Source organism: Aplidium turbinatum, chromosome 3 (assembly GCF_918807975.1).
Source record: "Aplidium turbinatum chromosome 3, kaAplTurb1.1, whole genome shotgun sequence".
Taxonomy (NCBI): Eukaryota; Metazoa; Chordata; class Ascidiacea; order Aplousobranchia; family Polyclinidae; genus Aplidium; species Aplidium turbinatum.
In genome coordinates, this window is record NC_137474.1 from 118,999 (window position 1) to 143,376 (window position 24,378).

At 37.8% G+C, this 24,378-nt stretch overlaps 2 protein-coding genes across 2 annotated transcripts in view; both read right to left on the reverse strand.

The window, feature by feature from the left end:
- LOC145767362 (uncharacterized) overlaps nt 1–9,961 on the reverse strand; it is a 60,030-nt gene extending 50,069 nt beyond the window's left edge. The window contains exons 1-2 of the mRNA XM_082579174.1: nt 9,908–9,961; nt 2,216–2,291 (exon numbers count right to left, since the gene is read on the reverse strand). Of these exons, the coding sequence (XP_082435300.1) occupies nt 2,216–2,254 (39 nt within the window). The 5' untranslated portion in view covers nt 2,255–2,291; nt 9,908–9,961. The remainder of the gene's footprint in view (nt 1–2,215; nt 2,292–9,907) is intronic.
- Nucleotides 9,962–13,322: 3,361 nt separating this feature from the next.
- Nucleotides 13,323–15,249, reverse strand: LOC145765989 (uncharacterized). The gene is made up of 3 exons (XM_082577642.1): nt 15,211–15,249; nt 14,729–14,924; nt 13,323–13,853 (listed from the first exon to the last, which is right to left on the reverse strand). The coding sequence occupies exons 2-3, from the start codon at nt 14,810–14,812 to the stop codon at nt 13,323–13,325; spliced, it is 615 nt and encodes a 204-aa protein (XP_082433768.1). The 5' UTR covers nt 14,813–14,924; nt 15,211–15,249.
- Between the last annotated feature and the right edge of the window lie 9,129 nt (nt 15,250–24,378).

Below are 24,378 nucleotides of genomic sequence, written 5' to 3' on the forward strand. Positions count from 1 at the left end.
TGAAGAACATTTTGAAATGAAACTTGTGTCTTAGTAGTGTCAATAAAGTCTTGGCACAGTTTGACACCCCTTTCTGCTGCATCATTAACAACACAAAGATTTGAAACCCGTTTCCTTGCTTCACAGTAGCTGCCATTCTGGCACCAATCGACAACACCAACACTTAAAAAGGTCGTATCAATCCTCAAGGTTCTGAAGAAGCTCCAAGAATCTTCTCCAACAAAGGAGCTCAAGTCATCTGTTGGTTTTGTAGGAACGGAAGGAAGGGAGGGTTTGCCAAAATCACTTCCTTCTCTTTTCAAAGAATGTCCAGGATCTTCGAAGCTTGTCAGTTTTTGAACAATTTTTTGCCTTGTCTTGTCAGACACACTGCTATCGAAAAGGGTAAGGGGTATAGGTTCTTCACTAAGATACCACATGTGCCCCTTTAGAGCTTTAAGAGCTGCTTTGGCCATACTGCTTTCGATTTCTTTATGCTCAAGGAGGTTGTTGATAAGTTCTAGGTCGTTGCAAGGAGCAGAAGTTGACACAGAAGCGGTTAGCCACCATGGCACATATGAATATACAACAAGTTGAATGAGGAGACCACGATTCTTTTATCTTTGAAGCTATCGTAACCACTGACTGCAACTTGTACCTTTGAAGCAAGATAACAGATGTAGTGAATGAAGTCATTTATTAACAAACACTACAATTAAATGCAATGTTAACTTTCCTACCTGTAAGCTGTTCTGTAGCTGAGATTAACTTTGGAAACATCACCTCATGTAGCGGTAATGTAAGACTGTGTAAGTGCTGCTTAAGATGGAGGGCTGATGCGGTTACGTACAGCTGCTTCCACTACTGTGGAAGAATTGAGGTCATCATGTGGCCAGAATGCTGCTGTACCAGTCTTCACAGTCCTTTTGTGTGGCCTGTTGGGAGCAGTGAGCTATCTCTTCATAATCATCTTGATCCTCAATGTCTAGTTGTCTACTCTACATCATCCTCAACAATATGAAATGGCTTTTCAGCTGCTTCTCGTCTTAAACATTCCTTTTTTCTCCGACTCCTTACTTTCATTGACATTCCTTTCTGTGGTAGTGAGAACCATATCAACACTGCTCATACTTGCAACCCTGTCTGTCATCATACTCAGTAAAAATGCTTTGTCTTCTTTATTACTCAAGTTCTAACACATTCTTTGGCCATAACTTTATTGTGGAGTTTAGTTTCTCTTTGTAATCCTTAATTCTCTGTTGCTGTAAATCGTCCATCCTGTACTTGGTTTCTCTTTTTAGGATAGCTTTCATTAAACAGCTTAATCACTTCCTCCGCCATCTAATGAGATTGCAAGTGAGGTATTCTTGCATCATTTGCATGTTCGTAAAAGGGTAGTACTGCTTTAACAGCTTCGTTAGCAGCATTTCTCAAGGTATTTGTTGTAGTGGAATGATGAGCAAGAAAGCACAGCAGGACCTGACTACAAGTAGGGAGTCATAAACCAGTAATGACCTTATTTTCTTCACCAGGAATTGTGTCAAGCAAATAATACCTTGGATCTTTAAACTTTGACATAGCATATAATATAAATTAGCACTTACCACCATAGAAATTGCATAAACAGTAGCCTAAACACCATGTTAGTGTTCAGTTTCTATGCTTCTAACAAAGCAAAACATGAGGTTATATACTTAAGTTTAAACTTTGAAGAGTTACAGCTTCTGTACTTCTCCAGGTGTTCCTAAGAAAAAAAGTGAAAATGGTAAAACATTCAATTCATATGTAACAATTTTTCACAAATTTTTTACAAAAAACGGGTTTTTCTCAAATAACTCAAAAACTACACATTTTAGGCAAATAGTTTCTTCACAAGTCTAATACAAATTTGCTTATTCTGCATCGATTGAGCTATAGCACGACCTTCTATCATGTCTAGGAGCCGAGATATAGCAAAAACACCCCTAAAAATGCATCACGCACCCCCCAAAAACTTTAGTGGCCACGGGCCACCTCTAAACCTTGACCATTTCTTTTGAAACTTTACAGGAATGTTATACAGGTAAAACCTCACCACCAAAAAAAAGGTAGGCAAATTCTGAAAAGGTCGGGGCGGCTGTCACACCCTAATATACGTTTAACTGATTTCATCTGCATACCGTAGCAAGAAGTCTCTATCATAAGATTACCAGTACAGACTTTAAATATTTTTTGTTAAATTCAAATAATTACTTACTGATTTGATAGCAAGTGTCAATTTGTGAAAGTTATTCATTTTTTGGAAAGCTTTAAGGCATTATTTGACAATTTTCCTGCAAGAAAATATGATATGATCAAAATGAAGACAGACTAAACTATAACTAAATCTAACTACCAAATACTTTAAAATTAGGCTGTGGCTATATTTACACTACATAGTGTACTGTTGATTGTAAATTTTTTCTGGCCGTCATTCCTTCCACATCATCTGTAGCAGCTCCATCACTGACATGCTTCTGCCGCTTTGGTGCTCGCCGACTTTCAGATTTATATATGCTGCTGCCACAGCGATCACGTGCCTGCTGCTCATAACAGTCAAAATTCTCTCTGCACTCATCCAAGAATTTATCCAAGCTTCAGCAGACCAATGGCTAGTGTCAGTTTGATAGTGAAACTTTGAAGCAACTTGCTACTAGTATTGAAGCGCTGCAAAATATTGTTCCAAAGTATGCACATTAGGGCAACTTCAAGGGTGTTCAACTGTTCATGTGTTTGGCCAATGCACCTGCTTCATTTCGTGTGCTGCCATTCTGAGTAGCATCCCCAGAGATTTCCTGGAGAGCACTTTGAAACTTGTGGTACCCAATGGTTTCTTGTGCATCAAAAGTGCTCTGCGGGCAGCACAAAATATGTCCGCGGGCCGCATGCGGCCTGCGTTTGGGTTAGACCACCCTGCTCTAAATCACAACATTAGGCTAGAAAGTTCATATCAATAATGAACTAACAACTTACATTTTTTCTTCTTAGAAGCATAAAACGTCCGATAAGAAACGGTTCACAAGTCACACCTTCAATTGCACCACAAAACTAGTCTATGGAAAATTTTTGCGAAATTACGATTTTTGCATTGCGTTTGGGTTAGACCACCCTGCTCTAAATCACAACATTAGGCTAGAAAGTTCGGGTCTGCTACTATTCGGCGAGTCCGATTCGGCGAGTCCGATTCGACTAGTCCGATTCGGCGAGTTCCCTATTCGGCGAGAGCCCTTTTCGGCGAGTGCCCTATTCGGCGAGTTTTTGAAATTTTTGAAAGGAAATTATCGGGTACCGTAGCCTAATTATAATTGCCGTTTTTACATCGTTTTAACGTCGCTAAACGTTGAAATCGTGCAGAAAGGAATAAAAATAAAATGTTTGAACTATTAAATTAAAATTCGTCATGTCAGTTCAGTTGTTTTTATTTCTGACCATCATATGAAAAACAATACACGTCAACATAGCAAAGGTGTAGAAAAAGGTAGAAGCGATAAAACGCGAACGTTAAAACGTTCTTGAATTCGTCATGTCAGCTCAGTTGTTTTTCTTTCTGATTATGATATCAAAAACAATACACGTCAACATAGCAAAGGTGTAGAAAAAGGTAGAAGCGACAAAACGCGAACGTTAAAACGTGCTTGTGACCGAAGTAAGTTATTGAGTTGAAAGAAATTTGGCACGGTCGCAACACCTTCAGAAAAATTTAAGATATGAAGGAAAAATAAAACAAAGAAAATGTTACAAAAAAAAAGAAAAAAGATCATGTTTATGTCTATAAGTTAGTACTTTTGAATAGTTAAAATGAATAGTTTGCACCAACAAATGTGTGGCCTACAGCTTGGATTGAAAGGAAATTATCGGGTACCGTAGCCTAGTTACCCCGACCAGCAAAAAATTGTTCCAAGAACACAGTTCATTTTTACAATAATAACAGAATGAAAAGGCTAAACAAATGTGTGGCCTATCGTGTTAACGTCACTAAACGTTGAAATCGTGTAGAAAAGGGAGCTTTTGCTGACTAGGATACTTTGAAACTGAGAAACATTCACAGAAGCCCTACGATTTGTTCCAAGAACCCATTTAGCATAACATTTCATTTGTACATTGATTCAACGTCTGAATACATTATCTTAAAAATGCAACGTATCGTAGGGCTTCTGTAAATGTTTCTCCGTTTCAACGTATCCTAGTCAGCAAAAGCACCCTTTTCTACACGATTTCAATGTTTAGCGACGTTAAAACGATAGGCCACACATTTGGTTAGCCTTTTCATTCTGTTACTACAATGTAAATATGAACTGTTAGGCTAACTGGGTTCTTGGAACAAATTTTTGCTGGTCGGGATAACTAGGCTACGGTAGCCTACCCGATAATTTCCTTTCAATCTAAGCTGTAGGAGTGTACGTCACACATTTGTTGATCCAAACTAATCATTTTAACCATAGGCGCCTAAGCCGTGGGGGCCAGGCCCCCACGCATATTTCCGCGTGGGAGCAACTTTTTATGCGGCATTGATACATAAAACAATAGATGAACTAGCGATCGGCAGCAGGAAAACATTTTTAAATGCAAACCGCAACAGCTTCGCAATAAATAATCACTAGAACGAGTAGCGATGCTACAATCACACCCCAGACAAAAAAAGCTGTCATTTTTACGTTGATTTAACGTCTGCAGACGTTGAATCAATGTACAAATGACTGATTTTGCTGCCTGTGACATAGCAAAAATCTACCATTTTGCGTCGATTTAATGTCATCAGATGTTGAATGCACCCAAAAACAACATAATTTGCTACGTTAACGCAGCGTGCGTTTAACTTAATGCGCTTGCAAACAGCCTCGCTGTCGCTTTCGAAAGTCGAAACCTCTGCAGAGAATTGTCGCGGCAGTGAATCGGTTGCTGTGAAAATGAACTTGAAGTCTCGGCCCGAGGTTACCACTAACCAACGTAACAAGGGCTGGTACAAACCGCACTGCCCACAGTCGCACAAGCGGCATAATCAACACAACAACGGACTCGCGCAAACTGCATGGCGCACACACGTCCGTTGCCATAGAAACCCGATCAAAGGCGGGGAATATGCGCAATGCGCATCTTTTGTTTCATCTGCAACACGAAAACTGGCATATTACAGCGAATTGAAACTTGAAAGCTGGTCAGCCATAAGTTGCGATATTGTAGTGAAAAGGGAGCAATGTCAAGTCGAAAACTTAATCAAACGTCTCTCTGTAACTATTTTTCAAGGGCTGTTTACGGATGTCAGCAACTTTTAAATTTATTAAAGGTGACGTGCTGTTGAATTGATGTAAACATGAATGATTTTGCTTTCAACAGGTATATTTTCAAGCATATGATTAAGTTAGTATTTTCATTTTATTTACAGTATACCTTTTAGTAAACCTTTTCGTCTCTTGTTTCATGCTAATAAATCTAGTTCGTTGCTAAACTTTATGTTGCGCTTAGCTTAAAGAGTCGCAGTCCATCAACCGCTAGCCAACGCAGACGCATAGCATGTGTTTTGGTCGAGCTTTGTTTATATAGTAATAATTAACGGTAGGTCGAACGTAGCGATAACTCCGAGTGTGGCAATATAAGCAATCCTAGTGTGACGACATAATTACGTCATCAATCTGCGTGACATTTCGCTGAATTTACGTTGCTGCTGATGAAACACGCTTTCGCCCCCACGGCCAAAAAAATAGTTAGGCGCCTATGATTTTAACTATTCAAAAGTACTAACTTATAGACATAAACGTTATTTTTTTTCTTTTTTTTTGTAACATTTTCTTTGTTTTATTTTTCCTTTATATCTTAAATTTTTCTGAAGGTGATGCAACCTTGCCAAATTTCTTTCAACTCAATAACTTACTTCGGTCACAAGCACGTTTTAACGTTCGCGTTTTGTCGCTTCTACCTTTTTCTACACCTTTGCTATGTTGACGTGCATTGTCGCTTCTACCTTTGCTATGTTGACGTGTATTGTTTTTGATATGATGGTCAAAAATAACTGAACTGACATGACGAATTTTAATTTAATAGTTCAAACATTTTATTTTTATTCCTTTCTGCACGATTTCAACGTTTAGCGACGTTAAAACGATGTAAAAACGGCAATTGTAATTAGGCTACGGTACCCGATAATTTCCTTTTAAAAATTTCAAAAACTCGCCGAATAGGGCACTCGCCGAAAAAGGCTCTCGCCGAATAGGGAACTCGCCGAATCGGCCTAGTCGAATCGGACTCGCCGAATCGGACTCGCCGAAACGGGCCATTCCGAGAAAGTTCATATCAATAATGAACTAACAACTTACATTTTTTCTTCTAAGAAGCATAAAACGTCCGATAAGAAACGGTTCACAAGTCACAGCTTCAATTGCACCATAACACTAGTCTATGGAAAATTTTTGCGAAATTACGATTTTTGCAACCTTCAATTCATCTGGAAAAACAGAGCTATTAAGATGAATATATACTTATTAGTTTAGAAAATAATTACAGTATTTTAAAAACATGACTAAATTTTTACTGATTTTAAAGTGGCCTGGATTTTTGACTGGCCTTGTAGGCACGTGCCTACTTTGCCTAATGGTTAATCCGGCACTGGTCACTCTCACTCTGAAATACTGCAGAAATTTGCTTGCCAGAGGCGAAATTGCATGAAGAAGGCTGCAAAGTCGGTCAACTGAGCACGTGACTACTTTTTCTCGCATTTTCCCTAGACACGTGGTAGTAGTGAGCACGCCAAAGTTGCCAATTCGGCTTTTTTGAAGCCAGATTTTGAGAATCTGGCTGTTTTGCAACTCGCTTCCAAGGCTTATTTTTTTCATGTTTTATCGATTTTTTTGTCAAATTAATAAAAAGTCAACATAATTTTGGCTTTTTTTGGCTTAATTTTATCTTTCGCGATTTTTTTTAGGAAAAAAATTCGGTCTGCATCAATTCGAGCAGTAATTTCTACCTTATATTTGGTTGTAGTGTCCGACCGAATTTCGTTTTGAAGCCGAAACTAGAAAATTTTCTAGTTGCTTGTCTTTTCATTAACTAGGTTTCTGCGTTGCCGCTGAAGTCAAAGTTTGGTGGGACACTGTTTGGTTGTGCACTTTTTATGTGTGTGTGTCAGGGATACCTAAACAAACCGGGATGCGAAACTAACGGATTATCCACTTTGATCGTAACAACAGTAGGGCTATCTTCATGTCGTGGAGTGCGCACTTCGCGGTGACATGTGATTTTGTCAACAGTAAGCAGATGCTAGACAGCAGTTCACGTTTCGTTGTTCCTATTCACTGCTGTACTGGAAGATCACAAGAATAAATTAAAAGCTACAGCAGATTAGGTCGAACAAGCTAGTTAGTAGCCTACTTGACCAGCACAAATTCAATACCGAAGCAGGTAGTGGGCTGGTAAGATTCTGTACTGGTAAGACTACTCATTGCAGTTTTAGGAACTGTAACTTGGCCAAATCCAAAATGATGTCAGTTGCTAATCAGCGCTCGGCATATAGCAGCAGTGAAAAATGTTGCACATGAGTCTTCCCATTATTGTGCTATGCTACGCCGTAACTGCGTAGGATAACATTGTAATTTTGGACTAATTTTGGAGATAGTTTGTAACTGTTTTGCCAAAAACGAACTCAAACGGCTCTATGAACCAAAACATGAAGCACCAGCAATGATGGCTAGAAAGCTTCGAAAAGTTACGAGTGCCAGCTCCAACAAAACTGCCGCTTAAACCTCTAGGTTTTGGTATTCGATTTGTTATTATGTGTTTTTAATTTTCTAAGAAGTGATTTTTCATCCTTATTTGACTTTTGAATTATTGTGTTTGTAATAGTTTGATCGTGTAAAAGAAAATGTAGTCAACCAATATTGCTTCCAGTCTATGTAATGCCAGTATTAGTGTTTCTAGCATGTTTTAAACAGAAACTGCAGAAAGTTCTGCATCAGATATACGCTTAAAAACAGCTGCATCGCCGTTTGGCGTTAGCCCTACTGTTGTTAAGCGGTCAAACGGAGTTTCGCATCCCGGTTGTTTAGGTATCCCTGGTGTGTGTTTAATGAATACTAATTGGCTTTTTCAGCTGTTTTTTGCTGGCTTTTTTTGTGACTAGGTCTGGCTTTTTTTGGTGAAGACAGGTTGGCAACCCTGCAGGTCGCCAGCACGAAGCCAGCATCCCAGCAAGCAACAGTTAGCGAAATTAACGTTTTTTGTTGTTGATATATCGTGATCAAATGCTGATTCAACGTGGGTGCAACCTAGTTCGTACCTTGAACCATTCGTACAGTCAGTTCGTACCCTGAAAAGATCAAGAGAAAAAATTAAAAAAAGCCGAAGTCGCTGATCGTAGTTTAATAGCACAAAGCCTAAGTCGCTGATTGGAGTTTCCTTAAACAAGAAAAATGTTTGCGGAAACTGCGATCAGCGAGGGTTAGAGCATAGATTGCTCCATGGTTAGAGTTAGGGTAAGCGGAAACTGCGGAAAAACGTTTGCGGAAACTGCGATCAGCGAGGGTTAGAGCATAGACTATGTAGCGGACGCCTCGGCGCCCGAGAGCTCTGACGTAACGCAAGTCACAATTACTCTATGGTTAGGGTAAAGGTTAGCGGAAACTGCGGAAAATGTTTGCGGAAACTGCGATCAGCGAGGGTTAGGGTTAAAGCATAGATTACTCCATGGTTAGAATTAGGGTAAGAGTTAACGAAAACTGCGGAAAAATTTTTGCGGAAACTGCGATCAGTGGACTTCGGTTTTGAGCTATTTTTTCTCTCGATCTTTTCAGGGAGAAAATTTTAAAATGATTGCGGAAACTGCAATCAGCGACTTCGGCTTTTTTTAATTTTTTTCTTGATCTTTTCAAGGTACGAACTGATGCTCCTAGTGAAAAATCGTACAAACTGGTCGGACTAGTGAAAAATCGTGCGGGCTAGTGAAAACGGAGAGCAACTAGTCCGGTGGCCTAGTGAAAAAAAAAGTTAAGATCGACCCCTGTGTAATAATAGCCTCAATAGTGTTGCCAGAAAAGGAATTCTGCCCTAATTTGAGAAAAGTTTAAAGTTGTTGAAAACAAAAACTTGTATTTTGAAAATTTTTTTTTAGTTTTGGGCAAAGATCAAAACCCTAATCTTAATGGAAGTGGCTATTTTTTCACAATCAGGTGTTGCCAGAGTTAAGATTAAAGTTAGGAAGGGTTAAGGTAAGGATTAGAGTTAGGAATAAGATTAGGGTTTTGATCTTCCAAGGACTAAAAAAATTTATATATACAATACAAGTTTTTGTTTTCAACAGCCAGGGATATCTAGAGAAGGGGATATGAAGGCTAGCAGCGATTGCCTTATTCTCATGACACTACCAGGGCGGTAGTTTGTAGTGCTTTAAACATGTGGTTCTTATTAAAATCGCAGAAAGTTTTGTAGTGCACCTGGTACAATGAGCTACAGAAGACAGTTAGCAAATGTTACGTAGAGCATATTTAAAGAATACTTGTTTACAAAGACAGTTGAAAAGTTACCAGTAAGCTGGTTTTTTTTTAACAAAGCCTTTGCAGTAGGCTAGATGTAAAGAAAGCATATGGGTAGTTGAATTAACAAGCAACCATGAGCATGCTGTGAATATCCAGGCCTGATGCTAATAGCGCAATGCAAGTTATCATAACAAGATTTATTAAACTACTATCGGTGCCAATTGTCATTTTACGATAAACACAGATTATTTACGACAAACGAAAGCCCTTCTATTGTCAGACGTAATAAAAGCCTTCGTATCCCCTTCTTTAGATATCCCTGTCAACAGCTTTAAACTTTTCTCAAATTAGGGCAGAATTCCTTATCTGGCAACACTATTGAGGCTATTGTTACACTATATAGTGTAAATATAGCCACAGCCAATCTTATTCCTAACTCAAACCCTTACCTTAACCCTTTCTAACTTTAATCGAGGATTCTGTAGGCCATGGGTCATTCCGGATGTCAAAATTATTGCTGTGACACCTACAAGTATGCCAAAATTCATCAAAATCCACAACACATGATGTTGGTTCGTTTTGAACCTTTATCCTCATACTGGCAAAACCTTGATTGGTTGTTCCTGGTAGTTTGGATACTTGTAGAGGCTCTTGACACAGGGCCGGTTGCCGAGATTGGCAGAGTAAAGTTTTCCAATTGTTCAAGAGTTGTTGACAGGGAATTATTCCATTTACTGGCTGCCGTAGAATGAAGAGCAGTCCTGAAAATGTGTTGCTCAAGCGCACAGCCGCACACCCCGAGTCAAACTTGAGCCGGGTACATGACCACTGAGCTAAAGGGGCGGACAATATAATTCATTTGGCATTGAATGACTCCGTATGCTTACTTGGACAAACAATTTGTAAGTGATATAATATAGGATATTGGGTTGTTGTTGTCGTATCCAGGCTTAAACCCGGTAGTTGAAGATTTAGATTAAGTGGACAGGAAGGCAAGGAAGCCAATCTTCGTGTCCACCTTCAGGCACATCTTTAAGTATCCTGCCAAAGACACAGCCGCATGCTCTTGAGCGGTGTCGAACCGGCGCCCCTTCGATTGCCGTTCCAGTGTTCTCACCACTCTATAGGATATTGGGTGAAAGTAGCCTATAGAATCCGCTTCCGCCTCCCTGGTCAATAAGACGTCACAAAACGGACGCAACTATTATTATTGGGAGGGTAAAAAAAGGAAGGTAAAAAAGCGGCGGAAAGAAGGTGATAGGGCGGAATGGATATGGATTTTTTGACAACTTTACTGTGTTTTTACAATAAAAACATTAAACCAACGTCGAGTGTTGAATATAACTACCTACAATGACATAAAATTTACCAAATTGCATCAATTCAACTGAAAATTTACCCAATTAAACTTAAAAAATAAAAATATGAAACGTTTCCAACTAAATCACAGACATCTTATTATAACTAGACTGCGCTTCTCGTATTTCGATTGAAGAAATTGAAAAAAGGCGGCGGCCATTGTTAGTGTCTCAAACTCGCGTGAAAGCTGCGCTGTAAACGATAACATTTCTGAGCTGGTTGCGCTTCTGCAGAAAACTAACTTGTTAACTATAATTTAGAACTTTGGTGTAATAGAGGTTTTATTCATCTATGAAATGAATAAAAGCATGTGTTAAATTGCACAGAATTATACAGTCTATAATATAAAGCAAAAACACTGCGATGCGAGAGCACGTATACGATACACTGAATGCATCATTTCCAGCAGTTCAGCAGAACTCTTACCGTATTCAATTTGGCGTTACAGCTGAGCTGATGATTAGCCTATTGTAAAAATAGCAACAAACAGTTTATTACATCAAACCTAAGCGAATGATACGCTATATTATAGCGGCTATAACGTAGGCCTATAGCTCAACAAAATCAAAACAAATTAAATATTCACCAATACTGATGTGATGTCGAAAGGAAGTGGTTTATTGGTGTTTGAAAAGCACTGTTTTGTTAAGCGTTTTACGAACCAATTTGCCTTGTATTTGCTTGCAGGTTTCCTTACCAATGTGGTAAAACCTAATTTTTAAATAACATTTGGACACAGTTTTGACTAGCGTAAAAATGTGATTATCGGTAACGGTGCATTCAAACACATGATCCGTGAGAATAACTTAGAATGATTTATATTTCCAAGCACAGCTACCGCAATAGCTTCCACAATGCCTGAACGAAGAGGTAATCTCCCAGCTGTGGTAGTTAGTAACCGTTTAATGCATAATTCAGTTTCCTCACAAATATATACAACACTGAAAGAAGGTTTAAAAAGTCCACTTCTATCTTTAAACGATAAGAAGCTGGGTTGAACAGGTAAAGTGTGTGAACTCAGTTCAAAGCGGCACCTTGCACATAACGTTATCTTTGCGCACATTTTGGCAGCATAACCAGCAATGTACGAAATTGCAGCTTTTTTGTAAACTGACAAAACGGAAATGTTTGGAATGTCAGCATAATCATGATCCATTTGAGCGGGTGTTCTCTTCTGCAGATCGTACTTTTTCACCAAAGATGTTGTGGTTAAAGACAGTTCTCCCTGGTCTGTATTGCATGTGTCAGTCAAGCAATACAGAATGTCAGTATCCTCTTGACTGACACAGTTTCCTTTTCCACCTTTAATATGACTTCTTACTAGGAGTCGCTTGAAAGCAGCAGTGAATTGCTGGCACGTTGGATTGTTGTTGCAACCACCTGCTGATCGAACTGCATCAAAGAAAAGTTCCAAGTGGTCCTGGCTGAACTTATAAGTCAATAGATATTTTAAGGGTAGCTCGTTGTCCCCAACCAAATCTGCAAAAAGACCTTTCACTGCTTCAATACAAATTAGGAAACCTAAGAAACCTGTTTTTCGACGAGAATTGCACAACGGAGTACCGTCTGCACGTTTCAATTGCAGGATGTAATTGAAACACTCATTAAAAAATGGAATCCAGATGTTTTTGTTTCCTTTGCGCAAAGGCGATTTAAAACCTTTTGCTATAGGATTGCGGGAGTTCAGCATGTCAAATAAAGTATCAAAATGCGAATAAACTTTACGGTAGCTTCACTTCCTTGAAATTGCTTCAGAAGTAAATGTTCTGTGCAGTATTGCAAAGCATCGGCAACGCTACTGCTTAGCACTTGTGATGCTAAGTTTACTTTCATTTTTTGTTGCCAATATTGTATAAGTTATGTGTTTTCGTGAGCTTGTTTGCGAGTCTCAAACCCTCTTCTTCTTGAAGTCTCTGCAGATCTACAATGTATTGCCACTTAATCTTGTGACCTTCACCATCTAGTAGCATTTTCCAGTCTGCAAATGTATTTCGGACCAACTTTAACATGTGACAAACATCAAGCATAGTGTAAATATTTTGCTGAGGACAACAAGGGTGTGTAAACGAAACTTTCAGTTTAGTGAGATCTAAAGATGCACCCAGTTCTGAAAACATAGTTAAGTGGTAATGAGGTCCATCACAAGTAACAGAAACGACTTTAGCACCAGCAGCATGAAGTCTTTCAATGCAGATTTTTACTACATTAGCGCGCTCAACCGCGTTAAGACCATTTACAAAGAAATACGCACAGGGTACTTTCCAGCAATCATTTATGGCAACAGCCATGAGGACTAAAACATCAGTTGCATGTGGCAGAGAGTCATCATCAGTGATGCCAGTTCCCATATCAACGAAACCTCTGAATCTTTTCCCATCCCAGGCAACATGCTTTTTAATAGCCATTTCATCTAGTACCAATGAACATATAACGGACCTGTGGTTTTCGTGTGCATGTTTTACTTTTTCACTAATTGCATCAAATGCAGGTTTTACAAATCCAGGTTCAGCAGCGACTTTTGCCATACCATTTCCTGATTTGGGACTGGTGCGGTAATACTAAATTGAATGTTTGCCTCACATATTCATATGGCTTAGCAGAATAAAATTGTAATGTTAAGGCAAACGATGGCAATTCACTGGAGTACTTGAAACCTTTTCCAGTTTTCCCTGAAAACATTCCCTTCACAATATCACGAGATACTCCGGAAAGAGAATGATGCAATGCATCCGTACAACGTAAAGAAATCATGTTTTTGTCTCGAAGCAATGATGTAAGTTCTTTTAAAGATGAAACTTTAACTTGCAGTCGTCTAGTCTTTTGATTTGATACTTTCAATTTCTTCTGAAGCTCATTGCATCTCTCGTTTGCTTCGTTGGTTAATTTTTTTAGTTTCCGTGGTGAGTCCTGTATGAAGTATCTGTGATCATGCTGGACAACCTCATAGGCATTAGGAAGATCTTCTCCAGTATCGCGGACCATTAAAGGTAATATACTCTTCCTCCGTTTCGAAGGCGAAGGTCTTGTTTTGGTCACCTACAAAAGACATATTTTAGCTTGCCTAAACTGCAGGGTAATCATGTCTCAACAATACAATATTTAACTCTCAAGAAAAAAAAGCAACAACAAAGCAGACATAAAAGCTATTGGAAACAGCAAATAGCGGTAGGCTACCGTACTGGGAACTCCACAGCATGTGCAGCTTAAAGCAAAGTAGCTTGCATTGATTTTAAAGTTGTATAAGCATAACGTTTATTAAAACCAAGTCTCATTTTTCAAAAAAAGTTTTGAAGTTACATCGTTTTAATTTTATAAGCATAAAATTTACAAGCATACCAATCGTAATTTTTTATGAAAATATTATCATGTCTAAGCATCCCAGCTTTCAAATCACATTATTTCAAGTGAACAAGGATTCCGTGACCGGTTTCGCTCTTCTTAGAGCACATCAGACAGACTCAGGTTTCGAACCCAGACCTCCTGGTGTCTACAGCCAGACAAGTCTGATATTTTAACTACTCGGCCCCCCAATGTTCCATGTCTCAATGGTGGCAGATTAGGATTACGTCTGCTTGAACCCCTCTACTCGACAGAGCTTATGCGATCTCATGGTAGCCTATATAACCAATTAAAATTCACAATATGTCACTCTACAAATAATTTTATTTATTTGGAGTTATGTTTATGCGTCTTGCATAGCCTACAAGTCGCAATGCACATAGGCCTAAGCGTCTGTCTTCATTAAGCAGATACAAAATACAAGGTTGGCTATAGGCTATTTGAAAACAGGAACTAAATTCAAAAATAGCCTATCATTGGCCAACAGTGCGCATAATCATAATAATAATAGTCGTGTTTTTATTTAAGCCCATTGCGGCAGTTAACTTTTCGTACGTTTTTCAAATGATTACCTTGTTCAAATGCTTTGGAAATGCCTTAAAACGAGTGGGGACAGCGTTGTCTCGTAAAGTCACTCGCTCACCACAGCGATACATGAACTCTTCCTTGAAATGATCAGAACAAATAAATGTGTGTTTAGAAGGTGTCCAATTGGCACGCTTGACGTTCGCAATCCATAATTTTCTTCGTTCTTCATTGGTTGGAAATCTAAGCAACGTAAAATAGCATGATACGTTATAGGCTAATGTAGTAGCTAGGCTATATATTGAAAGCCCGATTTCACATTTGTTTTGTTTTTTTATAAGAAAAGCGCCACAATTTTTGTCCAAAATATAACAAAAAAATTACAAAAATCTCCGCCTAGAAGGAAAAGAAATTAGTCAGTGTCAGTCCGAGGATAAAGATTCAAAACCAACCAACCAGTGTTATCGTTACAATACTAGTATTTTCTATTTTCTCATAGCTCGCTAAAAGTATCACAATATTTCCATACCTGTGAAATGAACGCGGAAATGTTCTCTTCGCTATTGATTCTTCATCCTCGCTGCCTTCACTGCTACTCTTTTTATCATCTGAATTGTATTTTCTTCGTTTGCTACATCCATTATGCACAGCACGCCATATCCAAAGTCCAGGGGTTTAAGGTTTTTAATGAAATTTTATTAACCCCAGAATTTGAAACACTAATTTTTGAACTAGCGTTTTTTTAGAATGAATAGATTTTTGAATTTGAAACGTAAGAATTATCGTAATTGTCATACTATACTATAGGCCTACTATATTATATGTAAAACTTGTTTGTGCGGAGGTATATAAAGCACTTTCAAAATAAAAGAAAAAGCAAGCAATTACGTAATTTAAAATTAACAAATTCCAACAATATGTTTGCGATTGTAGAACAGCAAAGGTGAAATCATATAAAGATTTCGTCATACTAGGTGAATTGCGGAGATATTTATTAGTTGTTATTTCACAGCAACTTGAAACTGAAGCTATTTCTTTAAAAGTTATTATTGATGAAATCACACGAATTTACGTCATAATGCAACGTTTTGCTACAACGGAGAAAATCGAAAGCCATCAATCTCTATTGAACAGAATCCTGGTAAAAGCTGCGGTTGTGTTGTTGCATAGAAAACTATTTGTTTTGTCAATTATTTGTTCACAACAACTGAGTTTTTTAAGAAACGCAAATATTATAGGAGAATTACATTTTGTAGAAAGTTAAGTTGTGTTCAGTCGTGTTCTCATTGCTTTAAGAATTGGCGCTCCAGTTGTTTCAGGAACGAGGAGGCGACTGATTCTTAACTAATTAACTCATCTACTTCTACTTGTTTTAAAGTATCAGGTTTGGTGGCCGTGCTTAACTACTGTATATTTATCGATTCATATACCGCAATATTAGATCCTTTCATGCACGTCTTAAACCATTATAGTTTTGCCACCTTTTCCTTTTGTTGGTTTTGTTCCTGTATTTCTTTTTCACAATATCATTTCTTTTGCATTCTGACAAGGAAAAATAAATTGAATTGAATTCAAAACAATGAAAATTCATTACGGGTCCCTACAAAAGCATTGGCAAACGCGCGGAATAGGTACACTAATAATGGCTGACGTCTGAACCTGCTTTCTTCAAAAATCGTAAACGAGAGAAGTGACGATGCGCGGTCTAGTTATAATAAGATGTCTATGAACTAAATGTGTTGTATTTGTTGATTCTATTTGAATAAGAACTGAAAATGCTCATTATGTAGCGAAATATATATTCTTTTTAAACATGAGGCTGGTTGAACTTTATTTTAATAATTATCTCAAACAAAATGTGTTGTAGCTATCTAATTTCTGCTCGCATTTTAATTTTTACAATAAAAGTACCAATCTAACGCAACTGCAAAGAGTATGTCTTGCTTTATGCACGTAGAAAGTTTCAGGCTTATATCTTATCTACAAAACGGGCAATCGTCGTTCAAACGTAACCGCTGAGCGACACTTTTTTCCAATGCATTGTAAAGGCGAATCGATCCTTATTCAGTATAAGCCACCTCCTGTTTGCAGTGATCGACAAATAATGCTTCCACTAAACTTGCTGTAGTTTTTTCGTAACTGCTCGGATTTTAACAATTTTACCATCGTTGGAAAGCACGATCATACATCTACACGAATCAATTAAACAGTAGCACAAAATAAGTATAGCTTTATCTTGTGATAACTTAAACTTCACCAACTTGTAACGATACTCAGCAACTTAATTTTTACAATAAAATCATTAAATCTTTGCAAACTAAAAGAATATGTCTTGCTTTATGCACCTGAAAAGTTTCAGGTTTATATCTTATCTATAAAACGGGCAATTGTCGTTCAAACGTAGCCGCTCTGCGACACTTTTTTCCAATGCATTGTAAAGGCGAATCGATCCTTATTCAGTAGGCTACAAGCCACCCCCTGTTTGTAGTGAACAGTAAATAATGCTTCTACTAAACTTGCTGTAGTTTTCTCGTTTCTGCTCGGATTTCAACAATTTTGTCATCGTTGCAAAGCAAGACCATATATCTATACGAATCAATTAGCTACAAATCCAGAACAAGTACTATCTTTATCTTGTAATAACGTAAACTTCACCAATTTGTACCGATTCTCAGCAATTTAATTTTTACAATAAAATTATTAATCTTTTGCAGATGGAAAGACCATGTCTTGCTTTATGCACCTGGAAAGTTTTAGATTAATATCTCATCTACCAAACAAGCAATCGTCGTTCAAACTTAACCGCCCAGCGAAGCTTTTTTCCAATGCATTGTAAAGGCGAATCGATCCTTATTCAGTATAAGCTACCCCTGTTTGCAGTGATCGGTAAATAGTCCTTCCACTGAAAGTGTTGTAGCTTTCTCATTTCTGCTCGGATTTTAACAATTTTGCCATCGTTGGAAAGTACAAATATATATCTACCCGAATCAATTAAACACAAGCACAAAGTAAGTACTAACTTTATCTTGTGATAACTTAAACTTTACCAACTTGTAACGATTCTCAGCAATTTAATTTCAGGGATATCTAAAGAAGGGGATACGAAGGCTTTTATTACGTCTGACAATAGAAGGGATTTCGTTTATCGTAAATAATCTGTGTTTATCGTAAAATGACAATTGGCACCGATAGTAGTTTAATAAATCTTGTTATGATAACTTGCATTGCGCTATTAGCATCAGGCCTGGATATTCACAGCATGCTCATGGTTGCTTGTTAATTCAACTACCCATATGCTTTCTTTACATCTAGCCTACTGCAAAGGCTTTGTTAAAAAAAAAAACAGCTTACTGGTAACTTTTCAACTGTCTTTGTAAACAAGTATTCTTTAAATATGCTCTACGTAACATTTGCTAACTGTCTTCTGTAGCTCATTGTACCAGGTGCACTACAAAACTTTTTGCGATTTTAATAAGAACCACATGTTTAAAGCACTACAAACTACCGCCCTGGTAGTGTCATGAGAATAAGGCAATCGCTGCTAGCCTTCATATCCCCTTCTCTAGATATCCCTGTTTAATTTTTACAATAAAATCATTAATCTTTTGCAAATGGAAAGGGTAGGTCTTGCTTTATGCAACTGAAAAGTTCAGGTTTATGTCTTGTCTATAAAGCGAGCAATCGTCTTTCGTATTTGGACAACACTGATACATCTCACATCTAGGAAAAGAGCAAGATGCTAGCCGTTTTTGTCATTCGTCCTGTTCAAAGAACACGCAACACAATTTAAACCCTTCGAATTGGGATTGTTTTAAGGGTAGCTCATAGCCTTCCTACCAGTTCTGTAGCCAAGGGGAGGGGGGTTTGGGGGTTACAACCCCCCCTTTAGCACGAGTGTGATGTCACGATATTGAAAATGATGCTTTCAGTCTTTATATCTCTAAAACAACGTTTGCCTAGTTTTAAACGAAACTGCATTAAAAGAGCGAGTTTTGCCAATACCAAACATTCAAATATCTCAACCAGGAATTCGCAACAAGAAAACATAGCGACTTAGCTCTATTACCAAAAAATGCCTAAGAAAACATCATCTTATCCTTTTGCCATGCCATCGGACATTTTTGTTCAAAATGCTGTCAGAATGCAGCAAATTCAAATTAATTTTTCAAAATTTTATGGGGGAGGCTCCCCAAACCCTCTGCCGCTGGATGTCGCCATTGTTAAACACGCCGTCGGCCTTCGCCCGTCGATCATCAAAAGCCCCCCCTCCCTTTCAAAATTCCTGGCTATGCTACTGCTTCCTACCCACACAAACAAAACATATGTGTCTGCTATGGCAGCTTGATCGCTTGCAGCTTGCAGCATTAAAACCTTATGGAAGCTTGATCAATTTTAAATTTTAAAATTATTTGGATTTGTAGCCAATTGATTCGTGTAGATGTATGATCGTGCTTTGCAACGATGGCAAAGTTGTTAAAATCCGAGCAGAAACGAGAAAACTACAGCAAGTTTAGTGGATGCACTATTTACCGATCACTGCAAACAGGGGGTGGCGTATAGCTTACTGAATAAGGATCGATTCGTCTTTGCAATGCATTGAAAAAAAGATTTTCTGGGCGGTTAAGTTTGAACGACGATTGCTCGTTTGGTAGATTAGATATAAATCTGAAACTTTTGAGGTGCATAAAGCAAGACATAGGCTACTCTTTCCATTTGCAAAAGATTAATGATTTTATTGTAAAAATTAAATTGCTGAGAATCGGTACAAGTTGGTGAAGTTTCAGTTATCACAAGATAAAGTTAGTACAGTACCGGTAGGCTACTTACTTTGTGCTTGCATTGAATTGATTCGGGTAGACATACAATTGTAGCCTACTTTCCAACGATGGCAAAATTGTTAAAATCCGAGCAGAAACGAGGAAACTACAGCAAGTTTAGTAGAAGCATTATTTACCGTTCACAGCAAACAGGGGGGGGGGGGGGGCTTATACTGAATAAGGATCGATTCGCCTTTACAATGCATTGGAAAAAAGTGTCGCAGAGCGGCTACGTTTGAACGACGATTGCCCGTTTTATAGATAAGATATAAACCTGAAACTTTCCACGTGCATAAAGCAAGACATATTTGGTCACAGCGGTAAACCATAATCTCTTCGTGGGAAAATTGTAACATAAAGTTTCCGGATCCGTTCGTCTGTATGTAGTGACCGAAAAAGAAACACTTCTTCGAAACGTCTTTTCAAAAAGTGTATTCCTGTAAAATTAGCCCGCGGCTATCGAAATCGGGATGCAACGCGTACACCTCTAAAAACTGTCACTACAATACAAACTACTTAGATAAAGACGGAATTTTTGTCCAGCTAGCAAGCACTAAGCAAACAGTTAAATGTGCGACTAACTCTCAAGCAACCATTTCACGAATGACCAGAATAGATATCAATATCTCAAATTCACGTATGCAGTACTGTGACGCAATAGTGAAAGACAATTATGAAGTCATTCAAACAGGTGTTCAAGAGGCTGATGCCATGTTTCATGTTTAAACAGGTTTCAAACTGAAACAGGTTTAAACAGGTTTGACACAAGTCTACGAACGATGGTGCAATTTTGGCACATTTTCTAGCAACTTCCATGACGTAATATTCAGTAGACTTGAACGGTTTTTATATGACGTTTGATTAGGTGAACAATTGTCTGGAACAATATTCTTTTAGTTTGCAAAGATTTAATGATTTATTGTAAAAATTAAGTTGCTGAGAATCGATACAAGTTTGTGAAGTTTAAGTTATCACAAGATAAAGCTAGTACTTATTTTGTGCTACTGTTTAATTGATTCGTATATATGTATGATCCTGCTTTCCAGCGATGGTAAAATTGTTAAAATCCGAGCAGTTACGAGAAAACTACAGCAAGTTTAGTGGAAGCACTATTTACCGATCACTGCAAGCAGGGGGTGGCTTATACTGAATAAGGATCGATTCGCCTTTACAACGCATTGGAAAAAAGTGTCGCCCAGCGGTTACGTTTGAACGACGATTGCCCGTTTTGTATAATAAGATATAAGCCTGAAACTTTCCACGTGCATAAAGCAAGACATACTCTTTGCAGTTGCGTTAGATTGGTACTTTTATTGTAAAAATTAAAATGCGAGCAGAAATTAGATAGTTACAACACATTTAGTTGGAAACGTTTCATATTTTTAAAGTGAAATTGGGTAAATTTTTGGTTGAATTGATGCAATTTGATAAATTTTATGTCATTCTAGGTAGTTATATTCAACACTCGACGTTGGTTTAATGTTTTTATTGTAAAAACACAGTAAAATTGTCAAAAAATCCATATCCATTCCGCCTTATCACCTTCATTCCGCCGCTTTTCAGCATCCTTTTTTTCACCCCTTATGTAGTAGTTGCGTCCGTTTTGTGACGTCATGTTAACCTTGATTCTACACGGATATTGTTCCTAAAAACGAGTTTGCAATTTAGGCTATACAGTTTGCAACGGTGCAACCTAATTCGTACCATGAACAATTCGTATCGTCAGTTCGTACTTTGAAAAGATCGAGAGAAAAAATTAATAAAAGCCGAAGTCGCTGATTGCAGTTTCCGCAAATATTTTAAAAGGGTTAGGGTATCGGAGTATCGGTATCTGCAAACAAACAAACTGAAAAGATCGAGAGAAAAAAATAGAACATCGCTGATCGCAGTTTCCTTTTTTCCGCAGTTCCTGCGAACATTTTAAAATTTCCGGTAGGGGAAGGGAAGGTAATTTGATACGGAAGGTAATTTAATACACCCCCCTACAGAAATTTAAAAAAAATATTAGTCAAAAATATTGTCATTAGGTGGAAGATATGTGAAAATAATGCCTACAAAAATTGCACCAAGCATCAAACTCGTGCTTTTGTGGCATAAAATTGTAAAAGTGTGTTTTTTGAATATTTTCGTAAATTTTTATGTAACTCATGATTATTTCCGTCTGGAAAATTAAAGAAAAGTTCCTGAAAGATGAAACCAAACTCATTTGACAGTTCATTGATAAGGCTTCAAGGGCATGTCACGTTTTTTCTGCAATGCTATGCAAGGCATCCAAGCATACAAAAATCAGAATTTTATAACTTTTCTTGAAAAAGGTAAATTGATACATGTGGAGAAGGTAAATTGATACAGCATGTTAAATTTATTTTTGTGACTGTTATAAATGTTGTCATTGATCTAGTTGATTTAATAAAGTTGTTCTTTATTAACTAGACCTGCTACTTTGGGAAACAACTATTATATAGGCTTTTGTAGGCCTACACGCAATCTACTGTCAAAAAATGAGAACAGCGCATAGCACCTCCCTTGAATAAGAACTCCAGCCAATCATCCTTCCCATGTCCATACTGCAGCAGAAGCTTTGCCGTACACATGAGCCTCAACAGGTCTCCTTGCACCCAAGCAAGCCAACCACATATTAAATTTTCATTTATTGCTTTGCTGTCAAAGGGGATTTCTGTGTTAGCTTTACTGCATCAAATTACCTTCCGGGTGTATCAATTTACCTTCCGTGGAAGATAAATTGATACATTTGAGTGATGTTTTTAAAATTTCAATTAAAAAAAAGTAACAAAAATAGAAAAGTGAAAATGTTTTTAAAAAGTGTGTAAGGGATCAGACTTTCATTTCAGCTTAAAACCAATCGTTTGTGTCACGTAATTTTCAGTTAACAGGCAAAAATGTTAAAAGTGTATCAAATTACCTTTCCTTCCCCTAATGATCCTAAGAGTTTGCCGAAGTCGCTGATCGCAGTTTCCGTAAACATTTTAAAAGGGTTAGGGTTAGTGTTGATCGGAGTTTCCGCAAACATTTTAAAAGGGGGAGGGGTTAAGGTTGATCGGAGTTTCCGCAAACATTTAAAAACTTCTGGTAATGATCCTAAGAGTTTTTGTCTGTTTGCGGAAAATTTTAAAATGTTTGCGGAAAGTGCGATCAGCGACTTCGGCTTTTTTATTTTTTTCTCTCGATTTTTTTCAAGGCCTACGAACTGACGGTACAAATTGTTCATGGTACAAATTAAGTTGCATCCATTTGCAACAATCATTGTCATCTTCAGTTCAGTTGAGTTCAAATCTTGTTCACTCTGTAAGTCATCTCCTTCAATAACTCTTGATTCTTCGCAACTTCCTGCTCTACCATGCCCATTACTGGCCATTAGGCTACACTTCTTCATTTAACTCTGTATCAATTTGAGCTAGTTTCATGAAGCTTAACAGGTCACATTAACTCAGCCATTGCTTTTATTTTAGAACAATAAGCCTATACCTTTTTTGAATGGTAATTATTTTGTAGGCCTACTACTGTCCAGAAAATGTTTTGTTTGTAGGCTACTATTTATCAGTGGCGTACCGTGACCACTTTGACAGGGTGTTCAGTGACGGCAAAGCAACAGCAGGGAGTCTGGGGGGCCTCCCCCAGAAAATTTTTAAAAATAACATTGAATTTGGTGCGTTCTGAGAGCATTTTCAGCACAAATTCTGAACATGAACAGAACTGACAAAAATAATGTCGGAATGGAGAAGAATACAAAATAGATATTTATTTGACAGCACCTATTGAATGAAAGACTTATTAATATCAAATATTAAGTTGCATTTCTAAAGTCACATACTTCAGTTCAGTTTTTATTTCCGACCATCAAAACGAATAATATTAGCCTACTTGCCGTAACACAGCAGGAGTCTGAAAAAACGCGAAAGTTAAACGTGCTCGAGATGGAAATGATTTAGGCTACTTCATGCAAGGATTAGGCACGGTCGCAACACCTTGAGAAATGTACAAGCGAATTAAAAACAAACAGGTGAAAGTTTGTTTTATAATGCTGCATCAATGATATTGGCTGTTGCCATAAGCTATGTTGCAGATTCAGACAAGCTAGTCCTAATTTACTGGCACTTGGTGCATAAAAAACATTTTATCTTATCTTGTTTACAACTCTGATCACCTCAAACTCTAATCCAACAAGCTAAAACTTGCTATTGCCTGGGATTCCCCCAATGACGAGCCAAGGTGTTCAGATCAGCGAGTGAACACCCTGGCTGAACTAAAACCATTGCTGGTTTCGCTGTCTTGTGACGTCATTTTTCTTAATTGTTTATTTTAAATAGCACTCGCCAAGCTGTCAGTGCACACCCAGCTTAAAGGTAATGACCGAAAAAAATTAAAGGCAATGACCTCAAACGTTGGAGTTTTAAAATTAGAAGGGGACGGGTTTTGCAATTGAAAAGAAAGCAATCAGCATGCAGCAAGATGTTAGAATATCATGAAAGTAAAGAACATCGACAACCGATGGAAATTTTCTTTTTTTCTGGATTTCTTGGGGTGTTCAGTGAACACCTTGAACACCCTGAATATACTCCACTGCTATTTATTGGCTTAAACTCTTATTGGTTGCACTGAAGTTTAAACGGCCTTGCTACAAGAGTTTTTTGATTTCAAAAGTTTTTTTTTTCTATTATTTGTAAACACCCAAAATAATGTTTAAATTTGAATAAAACCCCTGGACACTAAAGGATCGCAGCAGCACATGACTTCTTTTTTTTTTCATTTTTACTAAACATCAACCTATCTTGTATCAGCGTAATAGAGAGCGAAAGCTGTGACGTCACACATCCCTAGCAACGCGCTTGCTGGTTCCAAACTATAAATTCTTACCTTAA